The following is a 25,813-nucleotide window of genomic DNA, read 5'->3' on the forward strand; positions in this document are numbered from 1 at the left end:
ATCGACTTATTTTTACTTAAAAAAAATCCCCGAATTGCAAAAAAAATGGCATTGCGCACTCCTTTGATTTTATCCATGTATACATCGACCTATTTTCACTTTAAAAAAAAAATCCCAGAATTGCACAAACTTGCATTGCGCACTCCCTTTACTTTGTCCATGTACACATCGATATATTTTCACTTAAAAAGTCAAAGGAGCACCAAATTCTACAATATAGGCAAACAAAAAAAAAAAAAAAAAAAAAAAAAAAATCTAAATAAAATACATTTTAAACCAAACAATAAAATAACATAAAAAAGGAAAAACATGTTATACATTTAAGCTCTAACAAAAGCAAATAATCACTTACCATGATTTTCGAGTTCGCTTTGTACACCCAGAGCCACTTAAAAATCAAAATATCAATCGTACTCAAATGTCTTTTTTCAAACCAGGTACTCTTTCTGATCGAACACTTCACATAGTGACCATCTGAACCTTTCTTCCTACAAACCCATTAAAATCCATCTAAACGCTTTTTACGTTCGACTAGACGCATATCCTTCCTACATGCAGGACAGTAATGGCTACTGAGTAAACCTTCATTTACACACCAGTCAATTAAAGCTCTTTTCCCCTGTCGCTCCAAATCGTACAGAAACTTCAAATTAATCTTACTACATTTGGCCATTCTACTGTCTAAAGAATCAAACCAACACACATCACAAAAACGCTTACAAAACATCCCATGATTCAAAATTTCCCAGAATCATGCAACTGATTACGTCACAATAGAGTGTCCATAACATTCAACTACTCAGGCTACCATAAATGAAACAACAACTTGGTGATAAATCAAACAACAACTTCGCCATAATACAAGGGGTACCTTAAAGGCTACTCTACCCCTGTATTGTCCATAATTTGTATTTTTTGGCAACAGTTTTACAATCTGTGATATAATAGGCAAGTACTGTAATATTTTAACCTTTGTTAAAGTAAAACATGAAAAATGAAATTTGAAAAAGTTACTTGTTTTTATTGCTGTAAATTTATATTTGGATTGCAATATTATTGCAGGAAAAAGACAACATAGTTATTCAATTTTTTTTATATTCAGATCAACTGTTGTCCAACTTCCTGATTCTTTGTTGTTTTGTATTAAGTTCCTGACAAGAGTTCTTTTTCAGTCTGTCTGCTGCCATACTCTTTTTTAGGAGAATTATTAAATTTAGAGTTACTGATGGGACAGTTCTATATCTCCCGTTCTACTGTGCCACTTGACAAAATTCAACTTGCGTTTTTCATATCTTGAAAGCATGAATTAGGATATATATTAGATTGGTTAATCTTCGGATTATAGTAACTTGGCGATTTTTTAACGAAAATTTGGCGGCCAACCCTGCTACAGCAACCTACTAGTTGTGTTTTTTTTTTTTTTTTTTTTAAACTCAACATTTTGTCCAACAATCTGCTAGCCGAATTACGCTTATAATAGAACTTTTATGGAACAAAAGGGCTTAATCATGACGAAGATTAGGGTGTGAAGTTGGGAAAAAGTGCAGAATCGCCCACTGCTTGCTGCGTTTTTAAGAATTGCACATACACGGTATCCATGTACACGTTGACCTATTTTCACTTAAAAAAAATCCCAGAATTGCACAAAAATGGCATTGCGCACACTCTTGACTTTATCCATGTACACTGCTAAAGTCTTAGCTAGTGGTGTGGTGTATTTAATTATGGCAAAGCACACTAGGGCTATCTGCCTAAGGGGAGGGATGCCTTCGTGGAGGACTTTCTAAGGGAAACTGGCTCGTATACACGTTACACATGGGGAAAACCACGAAAACACCCATGCAGCCAGCCCGTTCGCTGGATTCGAACCTCAGACCGAACTACCAGTGTTCAGCGACTTTACCGCTCGGCCGCTGGTGGGCCAGTCCTAGCTAGTAACCTTTATCGCCTTACCAAAGTGTCCCCAAACTACCTGTTACCATATTCGAAAGATTAGCCATTAGATTTATATATATGCATTGTTCTAACATAGGTATTTTGACACAAAATCGGACTTTTTCTGAAATAACAAACCAATTTTTTCCCATATTTAGATTCTGCTACTCAAATTATTCCTAGATATTAAATTTTGTAAAATTTGGTGTGAAATTTATAGAGAAATTCAAAATTTTATCTTGGTGCAATTTTTTTCAGTTGCGCCAAGACTAAGTCACTTGGCGAACTTCTTAATATATGGCAACCAATTTTCCTTTCCCTTCCATTATGCCGGAGCAGGAAAAAAGGCACCTTGTTCCTACCTTTTTACATTGTGCATGAGCAGAAAAAAAAAAAGTCACATCATTCCTACTTTTGAATAATTTTAGCAAAGTATCTAAACTACATTTGATGTTTTATCGCTTTCAACAAATATGCCAAATTTCAAAACTTGCCAATATATAAATTCATTCATATCTTCGAAAATTTTAAATAAAAAACTAATTTTTTGCAGGTATGCTTAGAAAAATGTCTACTTTAAGATGATGGTAAATATTTTATAGGTTATAATTCAAAATTTTTTTGAAAAATTTATGAAAATTATTTTAAAATGTGAATTTTTAAAATAAATCATAAAAAAATGGGTGAATTTTATTTGGAAGGAACCTGAATTTAGAAATGCAAAAAGAAGAATAAAATAAGTTTAATAAAAAAAGAAAGATTAATAGATATATACCAAACTCAATTAACACTTAGGAGCTAAAATTTTGAGAGCTAGTTTTTTTAAAACTACTTGTGCAGTTTTAATAAAACTTGATAGTTTGATGTAATTTGAGTCGTAGACTTGAAATGTGGAAAAAAATTGGTACGTTATTTCAGAAAAAGTCTGATTTTTTTTGTCAAGATACCTATATTAGAACAATGTTATATATAAATCTAATACATAACCTAAGTCGCGCTTTCGATTCCGGATTATAGATCATCAATTTAAATCTGGTAAGATGGCATGCAGAAATTTTAAAAATTAAAAATATGAAACCATAATTTATGAAATAAAGAGCAATTATGATCTAAAGGGTATCAAAATTTACAAAAAGAAAAAAGCTTAATATTTATTTTACTTTATTAAAGATTTCTTTCGATGTAAGTTGTTTAAGTTGCTTCGTTTTATGTGCTAATACTTTCTCTTTAATTCTATAAACAGACATAATTTCTTGTTCAGTTACAAAGTTCCGCTGTTCAAGTCCTGTAATTGCTGTGCCGAGAATACCGACTAACTTGTCAATCGAAATTTTTTCGTTTTCACTAACCTCTTTGTCACTTTCTCCATGCCTTTATCCATTTTTTGCAGCAATTCCACTTTTTTTTTTTTTTTTTTTTTTTTGATGGACATCGAAACGTGCTTTCGCTTTGTAGATTCTTTGGCAGCTCCAGAATCGGAAACTCTTTTTGACATAATTTATAAAATTGCTCAACAGTCTGCAAAAAATAATAAGCCGGATCCAATTAGAAGATTAAGGAACAATGCAATCTTCAACATTAACTGAAATAGATAATTAGCTAATTTTAGCCTAGCTTATACCGTCCATTATACATTAAACACGCATGCGTAAACTTATTATGCGCATGTGTAAACGCTACGCATGTGCAGAAAGTTTGTAGCCTTGAGTCCGAATTATAGATCATACTGCATTATAGATGTCCAGATTAAAGACTTTGTACTGTAGTTGAATTTTGTCAATCAGCCCAGTAGAACAAAATATATAGAACTGTCCTTTTTTGTTTTTACACAGTGTATATCTGTATCTGTATTGATATTTGTTTAATTTTTCAATTAAATTAAAGAAATGCCTGTATTTTTTGGAAACAATTAACTCTTTTACAATAGATAAAAGATACGATACAACTCTGATATATGCCCTAATTTCACCAAATGTGGCAATATGTGTTCTGAGCTGGTTTTTGGTGCGGTTGCGTGTTGTATGGCAACCCTGTTGACATTGAAAAATCTTTCGCTGATTTGTGTCATGCTCTGTGTCTGAGAAGATAGGGTGGTAAAGATAAAATGGAGGAAGTTTTTGAATTGAAGTTCGGCAAAAGGAAATATCGTGTCGAGGGGCAGTGAGTCTGGGAGATTATTTTTAGTGGCTGTGCATTATAGAAGTAGGGATTTGTGATTTTATTTATTTGTGAACCATAGTATGAATTTTCTAGATAGTGTGTCTAGCTGTCATATAAATATGATAATGATTATGTGGCGGCATGAAATTGGTATTTCTACTGTTCGAAAATACATTAATTCATGGTAAGTGCATTTTATTTTATTCTTATTTTGTAGAATGTTATGTTCATTGTTTTTTTAGTATGAATTTCTGTCGTTATTGTTTTTTTTTTTTTTTTTTTTTTAGTTCAAAGGGATTTGAATCCCGAAGGACTATTAGTTTCGTTTTGGCAATTTGCGTCAGACGGATAAATGTCGGTTCACTTTTCAAACTGTTGCCATAAAATGTTAGAGTCCTGCATTATATTTGAAGAAATTAAATAATGAAAATCTGCGTAAATGTATGTATATTTCTCACATTGTCATAAAATAACGGTACATAGAGTCATCGAATTTTGAATAACGTAATCCTCCAACGAATATGAGCATGTGGAAGACCAAATTTGAAATTTGTTTTATGATCGATTTCCTATTTTTTAAAACTTTGACGAATTTTTGATTAACAAACTCAAGGATTTCAAAGTGAGCAATGGCAACGTTGTGCAGAAAAAACATTTTTATCTCTAGCGCGTGAGTCTCTGTATCGGAAATTCTAAAGATATGCTCGTTTTAAAACTATTTTGCGATATTGCTGTTGCACTGGATCTTATGGTTTAAGTGCGAGGAACATGATATTTAATAAAGAAAGGTAACACACAAAATGTTAAAAAATGCCCCTTTGGACGTAATTTAAAATCTGAAACATTTCAGATTTTTTTTTTTTTTTTGAATTGTTTGAAATTTATTTTAGTTATTTTAGTTTATTTTGTTGATTAGTGCATAGCGTCTAGATTGTGCAATTCGTAGATGTTTTTTTAGTTGAAACAGAACGCTGTGTACATGGTATTGTTTGAAATTTATTGTTGTTATGTTAATTTATTAAAGTGAGGTGTCCGTAGTTTGTAGATTCGTTTGTTGCCTAGATTGTACCATTCTTAGATGTTTTTTTTAAAGTTAAAACATGCCACTGTGTACATGCATTCTTGTCAAATATTTTTGGTTAGAAACTTTACGTTTTTGCTATCTAAAGTTTTTGTTTCGGTTTTTTAGCTTAAATTGTTTGTTCAAAACGTGGTTTTTGCATGTGCGAAAACCGTGTTTTTGGAGACATTTTAGGCTTAAAGTTCGAAATGTAGACAAAAAATTTAGATAGTAACATGGCAGCGTGGAGGCGCATATCAGAGTAGTTCCAAAGATACTTGTTAAAAATGCTATTATATTAGCTTTTGAATTTTAGCGTTGAAATAGTGACATTTCAAAATTTAGGTGTTACAAATTAGGTAATTAAGTTTGCCAATTTTGTTTTCTAAATGATGTGACTGCTTAAGCAGAATACCAGATAAAATTCAAAATACCAGAGATACAGTACCAAGTCTTTAAACCGGACATTCATAATCCGGACCTCAAAGCTACAAACTTTCTGTAAATGCATAAACCCATGCGCATAATACACAGGGTTCGTAGCGGTCCTTACAAGTGCTTATAAGTCCTTATATTTGAAAATAAAATATAAAGGCCCTTATAGGTGCTTACTTTTTCTTTAAAGCCCTTATTTTTTTGTTTTTAGTGCTTATTTTTTGCTTTTAGTGCTTTTTTTTAATCCTTTGTTTTTAATGAACGCGCATTTTTTCCCCATAGCAAAGCCGAAACTAAATAAAGAACTTTTCTTCCTTATATGCAACGTCCGATGGTCAATCATACTCCCGGAAATTGCTTTTCCCCCTCTTCCTCTGCATTAATGTAACCTATGGTCCGCGTGAGAGTACAGACAGGTGCACGTCTTTCTATTGGCCAAAGAATTGCGAAAACGGTAGAAAATTCCGGTACATTTGGTATTCTTTTCCTCCCACCCAAATACTACACATGTTTGAATTTCTATCAAGATTTTAATAATTTGCATTCTCGTTCCGCGTGGTCAGTTCATATTCGTGTTTATTGTGATCATTATGCTTATATTATGAGCACATGTATGAATATTTATAATAATATAGTTGCAGTAACTGCTGAAGTATAGATAAACTTCCAAAAATGGGTGTGTTTTTACACAGATTAGTCAAAATAATTTAATTTTCTTTGCCAATACATCATACAGTATGGAGCTTGGGAGTTTCTCTGCAAAATCTCTAATATTGAAGCAGCGGACTTTTTTTTGTCACTGTCCAATCTGGATTGAATAGGACTAAAAGTTTTGCAGTCTACCCAACCCAAGCGAAGATTGATTCTATTCCGGAAATTTAATACAGTCTGTTGAAAATTAGAATCAGAAATACCCCAGATTAGTAAGTCTCTTTCTTTTCCTTTATTTAGTTCTTTATTCTCCGAATACCGGCAGGTGTTGATTCCGATTGCGTAATATCACATATGGAAGAATTACGCCGCGCGTATTGCGCAATAACGTTTGCGGTATTTTGCATTGTTGCATTGATAATTAATTTTGATGTTCAGTCTGAGATTTGTTTATGAACACTTAAAAGAGTTTTACTGTGCTTTCTAAGCAGAATATTTCTCAGTTCCGTTGGTTTTTATATGATGCACATACCGAAATGTCAAAATCATTTATTTAGCTTAAATTTAAATCTAAAGAACGGCTACAGTCTCCCCCACTCCTCTTTTTCCAGTTACTATCCGGAATATTCGGGAATTTCCGAGTATGCGGGTTAGTTAAGCTTTTACTGTTAAAGGATGACTGCATGAAGGAATTTCCCGTCTTCTGATTTCAGAAATGTGCCTCTTTTTTACTTAAATTACTTTGTTTGGGATATATGTTAAGGGAAAACTGTTATGGAATGAAAATTTAGAAAATGTTCAGAATTTTGATTTAAGTTAAATTATTTAAATATTAATATGAGTGGAAAAATAAATTGTATTTATTATTAGGTGCCAAACGAATACAATTAATATGGCTTATTATTATTTATTTTCTATATTTTCAACTGAAATATCATTAAATTTTGTAATATAGTTTAGTTCTGCATAGTTTTTTTTTTCTCTCATTGTAAACTAATTCTGTAAATTGAACTGTCATTTAAAATTTAAAAAAAAAAAAAGTTAATTGTTTTCCATTGTTGAGGTAATTCTCATTCTCATAATAAATATTGCATTGCTCATATTTTAAATTACAAGTCTAATTTTTCTTTTAAGGTTATGCAGTTGTGTATAATGTAATTAGACAGGTGCTTATTTTTTCCTTAAAATGTGCTTGAAAAGTGCTTATAGGTGCTTATTTTTTTAACTAAAATGTGGCTATGAACCCTGATACATTTATGCATGCACATAATACGTTTATGCGTGAACGTTTAATGTACTATGACGGTATAAGCTAGGCTAAAGTTATCTAATTATCTGTTTCAGTTAATGTTGCAGATTGCATTGTTCCTTAATCTTCTAATTGGATCCGGCTTATTATTTTTTGCAGACTGTTAGAGCAATTTTATAAAAAGTAAGCTTGAACTTTAAATTATGTCAAAAAGAGTTTCCGATTCTGGAGCTGCCAAAGGATCTACAAAGCGAAAGCATGTTTCGATGTCCATCAAACAAAAAGTGGAATTGCTGTAAAAAATGGGTAAGGACATCTCCTTTGTTTCGCTAACCATTCCAAAATCTGTTTATCAATTTCACGCTGCTCTGCGCAGAGGGGTGGGACGTCGCGGCGCACAATGAACTGGAAGTTGATTATCCTCATCTTCAGGGCAGATGTTTTTATTTTATTCGGCGTATAATTCCCTACTAAATGTAGTATTTCATCAGTGGAGTAGCGAGCATAACTGGTGCCCGGGGCAAAATATCTTTTTGGTGCCCCTCTCCCCCCCCAAAAAACACAGTGATATGATGAAAATCTTGTTTGGAAAACATTTGGCGCCCCTCAGCGGTAGGTGCCCGGTGCATCATACACTCCCTTGCCCCCCTCGCTACGCCACTGTATTTCATCTTGATGTACTCCGTCTTTGATATGATTTAAATCAAATTCCTCGTCATTATAAGTGTCACGAATACACATCAAATAGTTTCCTGGATGTAATTTTCTAATTTCGGCTCTGCGTAATGTATGCTTTATGCATGCGTGCGTTGGAAGAAATGTTTAATAAAATAAATAAATATAAATATTCAGTTTTTTTTTTTTTTTTTTGTAAATATTGATACCCTTTAGATCATAATTGCTCTTTATTTCATAAATTACGGTTTCATATTTTTAATTTTATAATTACTGCCTACCATCTTACCAGATTTAAATTGATGATCTATAATCCGGAAAAACCCCTAATCCAGAATCGCCAAAGTCCCGACGAGTCCGGATGAAAGACTTTGTACTGTAGTATCAATTGCAATCCTGTATATATTTCTGTTGGTCTCTATATAAAACTTGTACTTATTCTAATTGGAGTATGTATTTTACATTTTGGGATTAAAGACTAATTGGTAGAATTTGATGATTTAAAAGTATAAACAGCAGATATATTAACTCAACTGAAGCTGATAAAATTTTACATGAAAAGTAAAATTGTATTGGATTGTGCTATGCAGAATTTTTAAAAACTGAAAGATAGAGATAACAGGTTTCGTAGCGGTCCTTATAAGTGCTTATAAGTCCTTATATTTGAAAATAAAATATAAAGGCCCTTATAGGTGCTTACTTTTGCTTTAAAGCCCTTATTTTTTTGTTTTTAGTGCTTATTTTTTGCTTTTAGTGCTTTTTTTTTTTTAATGAACGCACAATTTTTCCCTGTACCAAAGCCGAAACTAAATAAACTTTTCTTCCTAATATGGAATGTCAGATGGAGAATCATACTCTTGGAAATAGCTTTTCCCGCTTTCTCTGTATTAACATAACCTTTGGTATGCGCGGAGAGTACAGACAGGTGCCTGTCGTTCTATTGGTCAAAGAATTGCAAACGCAGTAGAAAATTCCGGTACATTCGGCATTCTTTTCTTCCCACCCAAATACTACACACGTTTGAATTTCTATCAAGATCTTAATAATTTGCATTCTCGTTCCGCTTGGTCAGTTCATATTCGTGTTTATTATGATCGTTATGCTTATATTATGAGCATATGTATGAATGTTTATAATAACATAGTTGCAGTAACTGCTGAAGTATCGTAAACTTCCAAAAATGGCTGTGTTTCAACACAGATTAGCTTTCTAAGGAATAATATTCGGAATGGCTTAAATAAAAGGAAAGTAATCGAATAGTCAAAATAATTTCATTTTTTTTGGCCAATACATTATACAGTACGAAGGTTGAAAGGTTTTCCCCTTTCTCCGCAAAATCTCGAATATTGAAACTGTTACAGTTCACTGAAAAACAAGCAACGGACTTTTTTTTTTTTTTTTTTTTTTTGTCATTTTCCAATCTGGATTGAATAGGACTAAACGTACTCTGCGGTCTACCAACCCAAGAGAAGAATGATTCTATTCCGGAAATTTAATGCAGTCTGTTGAAAATTAGAATGAAAAACACCCCAGATTGGCAAGTCTCTTTCTTTTCCTTTATTTAGTTCTTTATTCTCCCAATACCGGCAGCTGTTGAAACCGATTGCGTAATATCATGTAGGGAAGAATTAAGGTGCATTTATTGCACAAGATATTTTGCAGAGATAATTAATTTTGATGTTCGTCCAAGATTTGTTTACGAATACTTAAATGAGTTTTACTGTGCTTGCAAGCAGAATATTTTTCTGTTCCATTGATTTGTTTTTATACGATGCACATACCGAAATGTCAAAAGTATTTATTTAGCAGAAAAATCTAAAGAACGACTACAGTCTATCCCCCCTCCGCTCCTCTTTTTCAAGTTATGCTCGACAGTTCGAATATTCGCCAATTTTTAAGTATGCGGGTAGTTAAAGTTTACTGTTAAAGGATGACTGCATGAAGCAAATTTCTGTCTTCTGCTTTCAGAAATGTTCCTCTTTTTTACTTAAATTACTTTGCTTGCAATATTTGTTAAGGGAAAACTGATATACAATGAAAATTTAGAAAATGTTCAGAATTTAGATTTAAATTAGTTAAATATCTATATAAGTGGAAAAATAAATTGTATTTATTATTAAGTTCCAAGCGAATAGAATAAATATGCCTTATTATTATTTATTTCTTCTATTTTGAACTGAAATTTCATCATTAAATCTTGTAATATAGTTTAGTTCTGCGTAGTTTTTTTTTTTCCTCTCATTGTAAACTAGTTCTGTAAATTGAACTGTTATTTAAAATTAAAAAAAAAGTAATTATTTTCCATGGTTGAGGTAATGCTTATTCTCTCTTAATAAATACTGCATTTCTCATATTTTAAATTACGAGTCTAATTTTTAAGGTTATGCAGTTGTGTATAATGTAATTAGACAGGTGCTTATTTTTTTCTTAAAATGTGCTTGAAAAAGGCTTATATGTGCTTATTTTTTTAACCAAAATGTGGCTATGAACCCTGGTTAACTTTGTCCATAGTTAAAGCAAGAAAATAGTGGTAGAAATGTTTTAGAAATTTCATGCTGTACAGAACTGTCTGATAACTCATATAAATAACTGTAATTAAAATATACAAACATTTTCAGTTTTTATAGTCAAGGTAGAAAAACTAAAGGAATTTTTTTGAGTTTGCGGTGTTGTTATCCAGGACAAGATCAGACAAGACAAGATTAGCCTGCTTTAGAAAGGATTTTTTCCCTGTTTCTGTTTTTCACATTTTTGAGAAAAACTAAAATCTTATTTCTTTTTGCAGTTCTTTCTGCAAGATAATTACATTTTTTTTTTTAATTAATCATTCAAGTAAATTTATTCACAATTTTTTTCAAGATCTGCAAGTAGCTGAAACTAGGAGGAAACTTGTTTTCTTCTTTTTCGTTCCCTAGTTTTTTCTAGTGATTGGTTTACTTGGGGAAGACTTTATAACCTTGCAAAACAATTATCACTTCCTATTTTACTTAATGCATGAAGTACTTGCATATATAAACTCTGTAGTTTGGATGATGGCATCTTTACATCATTATAACATGCCTCTTTGATAAAGTATACTCTCCATACAACCCTATACTAAGAATGCTCCACATTTTTACGTACTTAGGGTATTTTGTCAATGATCATAACTATAATTTTATTTTTTACTTTTATTTTTACATGGCGACATTGCATTTGAGATTTATAAGTAAAATTCTGTTGTAATCAGTAATAATGAAACTGCTGTTTAAACAGAATATATTTTATAAACAATCATGTTTACTCTGAGAAGTGTAAAAATATTTAGATACTTGCATATTATCACAACCATGTTAGTAGAAGTTGCCAGAATGTGCCAAACTTGTAGCCATGCTGATAAACATTCTTCAGATAACCATACTCATAACATTGTTTCAGATAAGCAATTTTGCCCTTTTTCTAGGCATTGTTTTTCTTGTATTCCAAGTTCCAATTATTTTATAAACAAATAGTGATATCTTTAGGCTTAAAACTGAATTTTAAATTCTTTGCTAATATAATTTACAGCAATGGAAGAAATTGCGGTAGAAATTTCTCCAGGAATACAGTATTTTTATCACATAATTGCTAAAAGGTACAATGGTGAGGTGTGTCTAAGAGATAGCCTGTTAATGATGCCAAAGTTGTGTAATTCTCTCTCTATTTTTTTTTTTTTTTTTTTTTTTTTTTTTTAAGGAAAAACAAGATTCTTTTACACTAAGAAAGAAATAAAATTATAGAACGATTTCTCGAAAATAAGAGTTATTTTTTCTTGTATTATATGATCCTTATTTAATAACTAAAATTTGTATTTTTTAAATTGCTAGTGTTTCTTATTCTTCAGTAATTTGATAATGAATGCTGACTTACCATAAATATCAATAGTTTCCTTAAGTAACTTTCAACTTTTCATCTGCAAACATTCACCAAATTGTGTCAAGGTGGTTGCATTAATACATAAATAGCAATATTTGTTATACAATTATTGAAAGATAAATCATTAAAGATGCTGCAAGGTTAGCAAAATTCAACTATATCCTGTGCTGATATTTTATTTCTACTTTCACTACTTGCACATTATCCCATTAGCCATGAAGGTTGGCAGAAATCTCGACAAAGTTCTAGCACACATTCATGTGGAACTCTGAGCTTCACTTCTCTCAGCAACTCTTATAATAAAACATTGTCAGGCTCTTTGAACAATCCGTCAAGTAGCCTGCATTAGTATTCAGCTCTCTTCAATTTTGCTTTTGTGAATTTCTTTTATTTTGTTAGGCCCTCTGATTTTATGAAAAGCTCTGTTTAGAATGCTATAAGTAAAAACTTCCTGCAGATTTTCTTTTTTTTTTAAATGCAAGGGAAAATACAGCACGCCAGTGAATTTATAAATATTTATTCTTGTTCATAAAAACAAAAGTTGGCTTATTAATAAATCAGGGCTACATCAAATGAAGGCATAGATGCAATTAGTGTGTTGTGACTTCACGATTATCAGTAATTGTCACAAAATTGTGGCAGTTTCACAGTTACTTTCTTCAATTGAAAAAAAAAAAAAAAAAAAAAAAAAATTCTGATTATAAATCAGTTACTTTATACAGAAATTTTGTAAAATTCATTAAAATGCAATTGTTAATGTTAAGTATTGTACAGTACAAAGTCTTTAATCCGGTTTCGTCGGGACTTTGGCTATTCCGTATTAGGGGTTTTTCTGGATTGTAGATCATCAATTCAAATCTGGTAAGATGGCATGCAGACACAAATTAAAAATATGAAACCGTAATTTATGAAATAAAGAGCAATTATGATCTAAAGGGTATCAAAATTTACCAAAAAAAAAAAAAAAAAGCTGAATATTTATCTGTTTACTTTATTAAACATTTCTTCAACCCATGCATGCGTAAAGCATACATTACTCATAGTCGAAATTAGAAAATTGCACCCAGAAAACTATTTGATGTGTATTCGTGACATTTATAATGACGGGGAATTTGATTTAAATCATATCAAAGACAGAGTACATCGAGATGAAATACTACATTTAGTAAGAAATTATATGCCGAATAAAATAAAAACATCTGCCCTGAAGATAAGGATAGTGCTGACAGATCAACTTCCAGTTCATCGTGAGCGTCGTCGCGCCCCGCGCAGAGCAGCGTGAAATTGATAGACAGATTTTGGAATGGTTAGAGAAACAAAGGATATGCCTTTATCCATTTTTTGCAGCAATTCCACCTTTTAGTTGATGGACATCGAAACATGCTTTCGCTTTGTAGATCCTTTGGCAGCTCCAGAATCGGAAACTCTTTTCGACATAATCGAAAGTTCAAGCTTACTTTTTATAAAATTGCTCTAACAGTCTGCAAAAAATAATAAGCCAGATCCAATTAGAAAATTAAGGAACAATGCAATCTGCAACATTAACTGAAATATATAATTAGATAATTTTAGCCTAGCTTATACCGTCCGTTATACATTAAACGTGCATGCGTAAAGGTATTATGCGCTTGCATAAATGCATTATGCGTTTACGCATGTGCAGAAAGTTTGTAGCTTTGAGGTCCGGATTATAGATATGTCCAGATTAAAGACTATAGACTTTGTACTTTATTAACACAATTTTTTTTTTCTCTTTGAATTTTAGCTACAAAGCCTTGCATTTGGTACTCATGGTACAAAAGGAAAACAGAAATCATCTAATTCTTCAAAGCCGAATAATTCAAATCAAAAACAGTGGGAAGAATGGAAAATGAAAGATAGTGAAGTATGTTTAATTTGAACTTTTGATGTGTTTTTTTAAATTAAGAATTATTTTATTTATTTTTATGTATTTATTTATTTTTTGTCCATTTTCCATTTAAAGGAAAAATTTCTTTTAAGGAGAATGCTCTAAATTCCTCTGAAATTATTGAAAGTTTCCGACAACCACTATTGTGTTTTATTATTATTATTATTATTAGTCCAAAGGGATTTGAGTTCTGAAGGACTATTACTTTTGTTTTGGCACGTACTTTCATTTTGCGTCGGACTCCTATAAATGTTGGTTCACTTTTCAAACTGCTGCCACAAAATGTTAGAGTCCTGCAGTATATTTGAAGAAATTAAATAATGAAAAATCTGCATAAATGTATGTATGTTTCTTGCATTGTGATAAAACAACAGTATCTAGAGCCATCCAATTTTGAATGGCGAATATGGGCGTCTGAAATCCCAAATTTGGAATTAGTTTTATTATTGATTTCGTATTTTGTAAAACTTTAACAAATTTTTGAGTAACAAACTCAACAACTTAAAAGCGAGCAATGGCAACACTCTGTGGGGGGGAAAGCACCTTTTTATCTCTGTCACGTCGAACTGTGTATTGGAAATTCTAAAGATATGCTCGTTTTAAAATTATTTTGCAACATTTCTATTGAAATAAATTTTATGGTTTAAGTGCAAAGAACATGATATTTAATAAATAATGGTAACGCACAAAGCATTTTTAAAAAAGGCCCCTTTAGATGTAATTTAAAATCTGAAACATTTCAGATTTTTTTTAAAATTTTGTTCAGCAGCATTTCCGATAACTCTACATTAGTTCCACAGCTTTGTAGAAATGCATTCTTGTAGACTTAATTTGAAGATTTGATTGCGAAGTTCAGCATTTAGTTGAAAGCTGACCAGTAACCCAAGTAGCACGGCTACGTCGTTCGGATGCCGTTGCAATATGTTGTCTTTAAGATGCCCAGATGTCTGTGAAACTCCACTGTTTTGCAATCATTGCAAAGACGTCTTTATTGCGTCTTTGCAGATGAGGTTTTTATCGCACAGACATCGTTATTGCGTCTTTCGTAGGTTATATTTGGGTTGTGAAAGCATTGTATCACGACGCCTTAATGACGCCTAAATATTCACAGAATTGTACCTTTTTGCAACAGTTGTGAAAACGTCATTATTATGCCCTTGTGTTACATGTTGATTTATGCAGAAAAATAAGCTTAATAATTAATGTATTTTTCTTCTTAATTTTTTTTTTTTTTTTTAAATATTTTATCATTTCCTGAAAACCAGAAGATAATACAATTTTTTCTCTTTAGAATAAATATGCATAATTAATAATAGTTGTAATTATTTTCAATACTTTAAACTATATTTTTTTTAATAACTTAACTTCCAAATTATGATTATTTAAAATTTTCATCTTTTTTTTTTTTTTCCTTAATAATTTAGTATGTAAGTGAGAGTAATTATGAAAGTGGTAATTATAAATATATAACATAAATAGTAGGTTTTAAAAAATAAAACTCAATCAGACATAACTAAAAGTAAATATATATATGTGGGTAAAAAAAAAAAAGAGCGTTTCTGATTATAACAGCATTATCACATTTATTTCTGTTAAATCTCAGAGACACTGAAAATTGCCCGTGTCATGATAAATTAGGAAGCGGTTCTTAAGGTAACATAATCAGTTTTTTACCTGAACTCAAGTATAAATTTATTCGCATTTTATAGTAAAAAATATAACCATTAACTTCTATATCTCCAAGATATGCAAATGAAATACTGTATAAAGTAGTTAATAAATGTAATCAAAAATATACCTAAAATCTAATAACCCCCCCCCCCAAAAAAAAAAAAAAAAAAAAAAAAAAAAAAAACTTCCCATATAAATAGCAGAAGGAAGGTAACAGAACTAAAATTTCCAATTAATAAAAAAAAAATTTTTTTTTCTTTTTTTTCTTTTTTTAAATAGTAAGCAATTAAAAGTGCGATAATTATGGATTCATTGCAGTATTTACTAGTAATGCTGATGTTCCTTAACACCATTTCTTTCGATCATATGTTAATGTATTTACTTATTTTTAGTTTCTACATTTTATAATAGTGGCAGATTACAATGATTATTTCATGCACTTTTTATAATACTGTACAGAAATAATTTAAATAATATAGTATACGATAGTAAGCTAAGTATGTTAAAATAAACTCTTCGTTAAATAGCTCACGATGAAACTTTTTGTTTCTATTTATTATGAATTTCTTTGTTATCACATTCACATAAAATGTAAGTGAAGAAAATAAAATGTAGTTAAATTTATTAAAAAGTAAAACCTAATTTCAACATTCATTTATTAAGATAATCTAATAAACATACATAACGGCAATATCTAAAAAAACACGAATTACACAGTGTTTTGAAGAATAGATGCCAAATGAAAAGTAATAAAACTGCAATTTGCAATCAATAAAAAATATTAAGTGTTTTTTTAATATTGCACAGTTAAATATCACATAATTATAGATTACAATATTTCATAGTAATGCTAATGTTTCCTTAACATTATTTTTTCGATCATACATTTTATACACTTTAAAATCATTAACCTTTTCTGCATACTATACAAAAGACAGCATACTATAGAATGTGCATTATCATTAATTTTAATGTATTGGTTCTTGTTATTACATATATCTAATTCATCTTTAGCAGTCATATTAAGTACTGGTGCCAGTGCAATAATTTCTTTGTATTTTGAAACTAATGAACATACCATAACAGCTTGAATTGTTGTTACTTCTGCATTGATTGCATTTTCAGCAAAACCAGAAAATGCCTTACCGTTGTATGTTATTTTTGGTTTTACATGAGTTAATTCTGAGCACCAACACAATAATCTATTTGTTGGCAGTGGTGATAAAGGCAAAGCATATTTTGCTTCCCTTAAATAAAGCTAAGACTAATCTAAATAAAATTCATACTTTATTCCGTAAATTAAAAATAAAATAAGCTAACACTGTAGCCTTTACATTTAAAATCATTTGAGTGAAAGAAAACTAGCATTATGCTAACTCATAATAAAACACATTCGCCGATACCAGTGTACATATAATACTCGGCCAACCCGCCGTTCTTGACGTCATCGGCCAATCAGCAGCAACCACGTTAGCTTACCGCCGATTGACCTCTGATCAAAATTTGCATAAGGAAAAACTAAAGCCAACACTGTTAATATGAATGAAATACAATATAGCACTTAGGATGTCATAACCTAATCGCTAATCCATATATCCAAATATTGCACCGCTGGAACCAATCAAGATTGGAGAACACCAACTACCATACAATTTTAATCGCCGGAAACACATAAAACACCAAAACAGAACACTATTTCACGAACACTATATTCACGATTAGCATTGTAGCACGTTGCATTTGATATTTTCTAAATTATTTATCCAAACTTCTGGTATCTTCTTGTAGAGCAGATATTCACAAACAAAATAAGCACAAATTCAGCATTTCTACGATGATTTCTCCTCAATTCAGAGGCTTCCGAACAGGAGTTCACAGCAATGCAAATTCACTTACTGAAGGCAGTTGAAGTAAGTAGATAGGGCAGAACAATGTTAAGATTCACAGTGCGTTCTTTGATTGACAGTGCATTACATTTACGTTTAATGTAAGCAATATTATTTATATCAGTCATTGATTGATTCAATTTCAAACATGAAGTCAGTCTTTTCAAATGCTATCTTTACTAAATTACTTGAAAAACTGCTGGAATCTCAGTTAATTGCACAGTTTTTTGTTCAAATTTGGCAGCTAGCCAAACTGCGCAAGCTTCGAATTCAGATGTTCATTTATATAATCACCCAGTAAATAATATACATGGAATGTTAATCGGTTGAACAGCAACTTTTCAACGGTTTATACGATTGCATTAAACCTTTCGACAGTTCTTCTGATAGTTTAATAGAATCTCTTTTAAATGGCTTAGAAGAATTATTTCAACTAAATAGAATTACGAACAATATTCACAATATTATATTTACAAAAAAAATATTTATAGGGCTTGCTAAAACATTTGTAATGCAAATGTCTAAATTCACTTTGCCACTAAGATGGAATGTAGCTTCATTGCTAAGAATTAAGCATAGGTTAAATGTGTCATCCTTCATCATTTTTAGCATATCACCATAAAATTCAATACACTTTTTTTTGTCATTCTTACTAAAAGCCTGCATAGGCTGTAAGCAGTAAGACTTACATGGCAAACGCTGTCTTAAAACATGCCATACACTTGGTTGGAGTATTCTTAGTTCTCTACAAGCTCTATTAGTTGACTTGGACTATCTACTAAACTGTCATCTATTTGTCTGACGTCTGCTGACACACCCTCTTGGCCTGGGCTTTTGCAAAGACATTCAGTTTCTTGAAATTGCAACCAATGCTTTTTCTAATTGGTAGGTAAATGCTTTTTTAATATGAGGGAAAAAATACAGCAATAACAGTTAATTTATAGCCTTGTTCATAAAAACAAAATGGGGCTTATTAAGAATCAGCTGAAGTTACATCAAGGGAAAGCACAAATGTTTTAAGTGTGTTGGTACATCATGCTCACCCATAATTGTTGCTAAAGCACATCCCTTGGCAACAGTTTCGTGGTCGATGATAAGATAAGTAAGTACAAAACTAAGTTTTAAAAAACTCTACTCCCCTCCCAAGGGAATCAGGGGGAACGATGTTAAATTAAAACTGCTTAAAAAATTCTTATGAAAACAAAATAAAGAGTATTTGGATTTATAGTATTGATGTTTTCTAGCAATAAATTAAATAGATGTAACAAAATAATTACAATAAAAATATTTCTTGGACATAATTTATAACTTAAAATGTAAATTTTAAGAAACCTTTTATTTCATTTGTTGCTATATCATGAAATTTAATTTTTTTTCCTTCAGTTTGTTTCAGAAGCATATGAACAAGATCTGCAAGAAGCTTTACTCCTAAGTAAAATTGATTATGAAGAAAAGAAAGATGTAATTAAGTATAATCTATCTATTGTTATGAATATTATTTATGTAATGTTTTAAAATATTATGCTTTATTATTAATGTATGAATATTAAGATTTTTTTATATCTTAATATTTATTTGAAGAATAATAAATATTAAATGATTTGTGAAGAAATATTTTAAAATATCAGTTTTTAAAATTGGGACCTAAATATTTTTTCCCAGTGGTGAATTTTCAAGTAAATTGAATAACTTGTCATGCAATTTTCTCAGTATTAGCCTAAATTTACTATGTAAATTCTCAGAATATAAGGGGTAATTGAAGAATTGCTTTGGATTTTGTATTTTCTATTGATAGTATTTGTTTAGATATGCATATATGTTACAAATAGTGATTTCATATTTTGGTTACATCAGGTTAATGAGGTTGAAAGTTTCGTACAGTCCTTAATTTTTTTTTTTTTTTTTTTTTTTTTGTTTAATGATTTTTTTTATTCTTAAAAGTCCTTAATTTTGTTCAAAATGTATAAACAGACCTTAATTTTGCTTGTTGGACATTTCTTTTAAGTCCCAGTGACTACCATTCTAAGTGGCACATTTGGCGAAAATTGCACAACATTGGCAAATTGGCTTTGCAAATAATGAAAAACAACATGAAAATCTTGGAGTGTCCGAATGGCTGTTCACCCAATTTTTTTAAATAAATGTTAGCAACAAGTTTATAAGATTTTAATGAAAGCATGACCTTCAAGGAGGTTGTAGTGTCATAAAGGACAGGAAAATCTCCATGTTATCAGTGAAGTTATCAGAAGTTTTTCAGGGGACAGAAAAGATGATGAGAGAAAAGGGGAGGGATTCTGAAAATATTTTTCAAAATCAGAACAGTCTAAATTTGGGAGGAGGCAACATTTGCTCCGGTGCCAATAGGAACAGTGCAGACAACCTAAAGCATTCTTTTGGAAAAAAGTTCTGCATCAAATAATGAAAGAAAAAGAACTAGTGTTTGGCTGATGAGGCAGTTTTTAAGTCAGACTATAGTTTATGTACTATAAAAGATTCTAGCAAAATTTGAAGGATATTACTATTTGAACAATGTTTAATTAGCTTTGCAGTAAATGCTTAGTTTGAGACGCCTGGAAAGTGCCCTTTCAATAAATTATGACTTCATGAAGCTGATTATAAAGACTGGATATTAATGAATAATAATCCTCTTAAAAGCTAAATCTGCTATTTATGTGGGAAAAAATTGATCTTTCTGGAATGGGAGAGTCAGCGCTGAAAATTCGCATGAAAGATAAAATTCATTTTATCATTTTATTTGTCTTTATGTGTTTTTTTAGCATGGTTTCTCTGTCTGTTTGAATTAAGTCATAAATTAATTTTGATCACTTTCTACGTAGTTTAGCACGTTATACATAGAGAGCATTTTTGATCACTTTCTATTTAAATTAATTTTAAATTAATTTCTCTTATTTATTACTGGAAATTAAAGGCAGTTCCTGAATAAAAATTCACTATCAAAAAGGCAAGGAAGCAATAAACAAAACAGAAGATTAATAAATCAAAAATAAAATGCCCGGCAAGTGGCATGGTTGCTACACGTGGAATACACATTTAAAATATTGCCAATATAATAGTATCATTATCAAAATTTTGGCAATGCTTATGTATGACAAAATCTGTATGGAAATGCTTGCCTGAATATTTCATAATGCTGTACTTTTTCTCAATATAAGACTTTTTTTAAGCTTTAATATATAACGAGAATGCATAAAATATATGTTGATATCAAGCTATTTTATCACTTATTTTTAAATTATTACTGATTTGTTATAAACTGTTAAAATTTCTCAATATGTAAACACAAAAATACATGCATATTTTTTAGTGGCATTGGTAGTTACATCTGTATAAAACTGATTCTAATATATACTGTATTTTTTCCTCTAAATTGTTAGCTACATATAGCTGTTAATATTGCAGAAAGTTAAGAGGAAGAAATAAAATAAATAAACAGAAATAAACTACACCAGTTAATATGATATTTAGTAATCAATTTTTGAAGTTGAAAACAACTAATTTAAACTAATTTTCTTTAATTTGGTAGACAACAGAATTAGCTTTCATCAATTGCTAAAGTTATTGAGCAGAAGTTTAACTGAAAATATACATTGCTTATTTTATATATATATAAATAAAATATTTAACTTTACTAATGCCATGCAAGTCATTTATAGGTGCAAAACATTGCTTTCTTCTCAACTGCAAATGTTCCTCTTATAGTATCATGAATTTTATCAAGCCACAAGAACCATCTCCTTCAGAAAAAGATCTAATTGCTAATCCAACATTAATAAGTGTAGAAAATAATAGCATTAATTCATTTATTTTGAAATCTGAAGTTATAGATGCAGAAATATTATGGACTAATAAGTGCATAAGAAGCCAATTTTCTTATAAATTGTGTGATGATCATTGGGCCGTTTTTCATTAAAATGTTCCCGGACAGTTCCATTGCAAAACAGTTTCATAGAACTGGAAAAAAAAAAAAAAAGTGTTATTTTAGTATTGACCCTTATTTTAAAACTTTGTTACTAAAACACTGTAAAGAAGCTGAGTTTTTTACGTTACTGTTTTATGAGACTCTTAATCTGACAAATAAAAAAACAATAAATAGGTATTATGTGAGATACAAGAAAATAACGTCAGAACTCGGTACCTGACTTGGGCAATTATAAAACATACAATGAGTGAAATTATTTTATTGAAATTTTATGAATGTATTGAAAACCTGTACTTGTCAAAACTCTTATAAATATCAATGGATGGTGCTGCAGGAAATTGGAAATTTTATGAATTATTGTCGCAGGACCTGCTACAGAAATATAACATTCAAAATGTGAGGATTTTAAAAATATATCTGATTTTAAAAAGCTTCCTGTGAAGTTCTGCTTTTACCAGTGGTGTCAAAATTTCCAGCAATTGAAAGAACTATTGAAGTTTAGAATGACTTTCTGTAATACATTAAAAAAGTTGAAGGAGGACAGTTTAAAAAAAAAAATCATCAAAATCATTCTCATATGTTGTAGAGGCAACTAAAGATAAAACATTTCTTATTAAAATTAAACTTTATTCTCTCTGTGTCGAAAATGCTATTGCCTGTCCTTGAACATTCTCAAAGAGATCAACCACTAATTCTTTTTTTTTTTTTTTTTTTTTTTGGCTGAAGATATCTTAAAACTTGTAAATGATTGTCTTCAACACTTTAAATTCTAAAGCCTGAATATGGAAAGATGATTGAAGCAGAAAATCTTTGTAAATTTACTTTTAGAAACCTAAATTGTAATAATGTTAGAGTAAAGTCTATTTAAGATTCATTGCTGATCAGTTAATAAAAGATGATGCAAGAAGCACATTTCATTGGCTGAAAATTTTGCATAGAAACAAGGTCAGCAATGCATGTTAACAATGGTTCAACACTGCATGTTAACAATGGTAACAATGGCCAAATGTTCAATAAATTTCTCTTATTCGAAATGCATTTTGTATAGACCCGTGAATAATGGCTAAAAATCCAGAAAAAGGCTTAGAAACAAAATGAAAATAGCTCTAATGGTTTTAGTATGGAATAAATGTGTTTTACAAGATGATTGTGATGAAATTCTTCTGCAGTTTTGGGAGTTTTTGGACAAAATAATTAAAACAAAATTACACGTGCATTTTCTACTTTTGATCCCCATAATCTTTCTACTGACGCATTTCTCACTCCTTATTTTCACTATTCAAAGGGGGCAAAACTGTAAAAATTATTTTTATCTTGTCAAATGGATAAACCTTGGTGGAAAGAGGCTTTTCTGTAAATAAAGCAATTGAAACTGAAAATTTAAGAGACTCATCATACATTTTTCAAGGTGCAATATTTGATAGTATTTACATAAAATTTTCTAGAGGAATTCTTAATATCAAAATTAATAAAGAAATGAGATCAGCAGCAGCTTTTTCATGTTCTAAATACTACAGAAATCTTTAAAACTAAATCTGAAAATTCAAAGAAAAGAAAAATTGTTGAGGAAGAAATTGATTATATGAAGCAGAAGAAAAATTTTCTTCAAAGGGATATTGAAAGTTTTAATAAAGAAGCAGATGGCTTTAACAGATGAAGTAGAGACCAACTGGAACATTGATTTGTTTATCAGAGCAAATGAACTTAGAAAAGTAGTTAAAAAAAAAAAAAAAAAAGAAAATAGACATAAATAAATTAAATACTAAAATATCAGAAAAAATTTTGGATTTAAAAAACATAAATGTTTTGTATGTTTCATTGTATAGTTATTCTAGTACATTTTTCTGAAGCCAAAGAAATAAATTGTGTTTGCTAATCTGTTATTTTAAACTGAAAAATTATCTTACATTGTGATTTTAATAGTACTTTTGAATAACTATTAAAAAAATTAAATAATGATCACGTAAATCTTTAAAATGTGTATCACTGTTTTAACCCATTAACTGCCCAAACTACAAGGAATGTTTCTTTTCTCATGAAAATAATAACAAATATTAAATTAAGCATTTATAACATAAATTTACATTGAAAATAAGAAAAAAAATGCTCTTACCTGTGGAAAAGCGAGTGTTGCATTCGCTCAACGTCAGCGGAATAAGACTATGGATGTTTAGTGAGTAGGATTGTACTCGTGTGATGTTTCTTTTGAGTGGAGCGCAGGATTACTTTTTAGCTGTATAACGTTTTATAAATCTACAAATCACTTTACTTGTAATTCATTTAATATTAAAATATACATTGTATTTCTTTGAAAGATTCAAGCATGAAAAGCTTGATTACAATCATGGTGTAAAGCTACATTACATAATTTGCATCTATAAACAGTCTGGCTATAGTACTCTTTACAACAAAGTCTTTTGTTATCAACGGACTTTACAATAAAATGTATGCATCTCCATGCAATGGTTTTTGAATGCTGAATTTACTAGGTCTTTCTGTTGCTGATCTATTTCTGGCTAATTCTACACTCTCAGTAGGAGTTTGCAAAAGGAATAATGCATCCTCGCGTCTGAAATCTAAAAGAGACTTTATATTTCCAGTAGTAAAAAGTGGTAATATTTAGTAAGTTTAGATACGGTCTCACCTCATATAATTTATCAGTATTGTCAAATGCAAATTCTGCTTCATATTCCTGTATTGCAAACGTGATATCGATTCTCGTACAACAGGAACAGAAATGTCCTTATCAAAAGACCAATACATTTTTTCTTGAGGTAAAGAATGGTATACTGTAAGCAATAATGTGCCAATAAATCTTCTCATATAGGCTTCAGATGCAATAAATTCTGGTTTTTTTTTTTTTTTTTTTTTTTTCTGAGCATATATATTTGTCTGTTCAACGAGAAGACAGTAAATGTCTAAACCAAAAAGAAAATCGAAAATCTGTGCACTAGTTTTACCGTGTATTTTGTCTTTTATAATTTCTCTTCTATCTCTTTCTTCATGTTCTTACTGAGACATAACTAACAGTTCCTTTTTTATCCACTTCAAGATTTCAGTCTTCTGCTTTTTAAACTTTTTAGTATGACTATAACTGCTTTTAGAAGGCTGAAACTTACTTCATACGTGAATTTCAACTTCCCCAGCAGTATCATTTGGTAAAATATCATTATCATTATTTAAAACATTGCCATTCTTTTCTTCTTCGTCACTAGCTTCTGCAATTTCTGGGGGAACAACAACAATATCAGTTTCATTCTGCTCATTATTAACATTATCATCATTCGCTTCTTCATCAAAAAATCTTTGAAGGGCTTCTTCTAATGTAAGATACCTCATTCTAGGCATTTTTAAACAACCAGAACATTGAAAGGAATGAGTAAAAAAGGATATTGACTGCCCGTTTCCTGCTGACGTTGCGTCAGCGCAACACCTGTTTTTCCTTCTTTCCCAACATATATATAAACATCTGACTGATGTAATGTTCTGATAAACGGTGACCTTGACTAAAAATAGATCACTCATAAAGATGGAGATTCTATATTTTCAGCATAAATACCCGGTCGAAAATTTTGCTTAAAGTATGAGACTAATTATTGTAAACAAAATGATTGTTGAAGGTAAATATTTTTTTACAGAAATAATCTTCATAATATTCCCTACACAAAATCATCTGCTAGTATAAAATATCTTAGGTAGTTATATTTATATACTCATTTATTTTGACCGTTGCATCAACGTAACACCAGAGGCTAATGGGTTAAGTCTAAAATACACTTATACATGTTTTAAGAAATTATATTCCTAATTTAATGTTATTACTTGATAACTTTTAGGGAGTCGGTTTCATTCTAAAACTTATTGTGCATTTAAGTATAGATTGGGTTTAATAATAGTGCGTCATACGTACTTCTGTTTTTTCTTAAAATGATATTGCAAGAGAGAAGTTAGTTTTGTAGATAATTGTTTTATTTTATTCAGTTCTTAATTTCTGATAGGCCCTTAATTTTTTTTTCTTTGATAGTCCTTTAAAATCCTTAAGAGTCCTTAATTTTCATGTAAACAAGTGTCTACTAACCCTGGGTTCTGCTGTTTTACTACTTTTTAAATTTTCTACTTTTGTTAAAGAAATTTGTTTAAATAGTTAGCTTGATGATATTGATATGTAATATTTATTACTATTATTGTTAAAAATTTGGTTAACTTTGTTGTAATTCAAGTGTTATAGTCCGCCATTTGGTATCTGTGAGTCAAAGGAATCTGATAGTAAAATCATTGAATTGCTTTACATTATTTAATCTGTTAATATTTATTGTTAAGCGCAGTGGCTATCTGCTTAAGCAGAGCT

The 25,813-nt window shown here is 30.3% G+C and overlaps 1 protein-coding gene across 1 annotated transcript in view; it reads left to right on the top strand.

Annotated features, from left to right (window-relative positions):
- The window catches only part of LOC118180474 (G kinase-anchoring protein 1-like), a 73,386-nt gene that overhangs the window by 8,593 nt on the left and 38,980 nt on the right, over positions 1-25,813 (top strand). The window contains exons 2-3 of the mRNA XM_035349563.2: positions 13,825-13,944; positions 18,909-18,986. Coding sequence (XP_035205454.1) covers positions 13,825-13,944; positions 18,909-18,986 — 198 coding nt within the window. The remainder of the gene's footprint in view (positions 1-13,824; positions 13,945-18,908; positions 18,987-25,813) is intronic.

The sequence above is a fragment of the Stegodyphus dumicola genome, chromosome 4 (assembly GCF_044657685.1).
Source record: "Stegodyphus dumicola isolate Sdum_Otavi_A_Nest chromosome 4, ASM4465768v1".
NCBI classification, from domain to species: Eukaryota; Metazoa; Arthropoda; class Arachnida; order Araneae; family Eresidae; genus Stegodyphus; species Stegodyphus dumicola.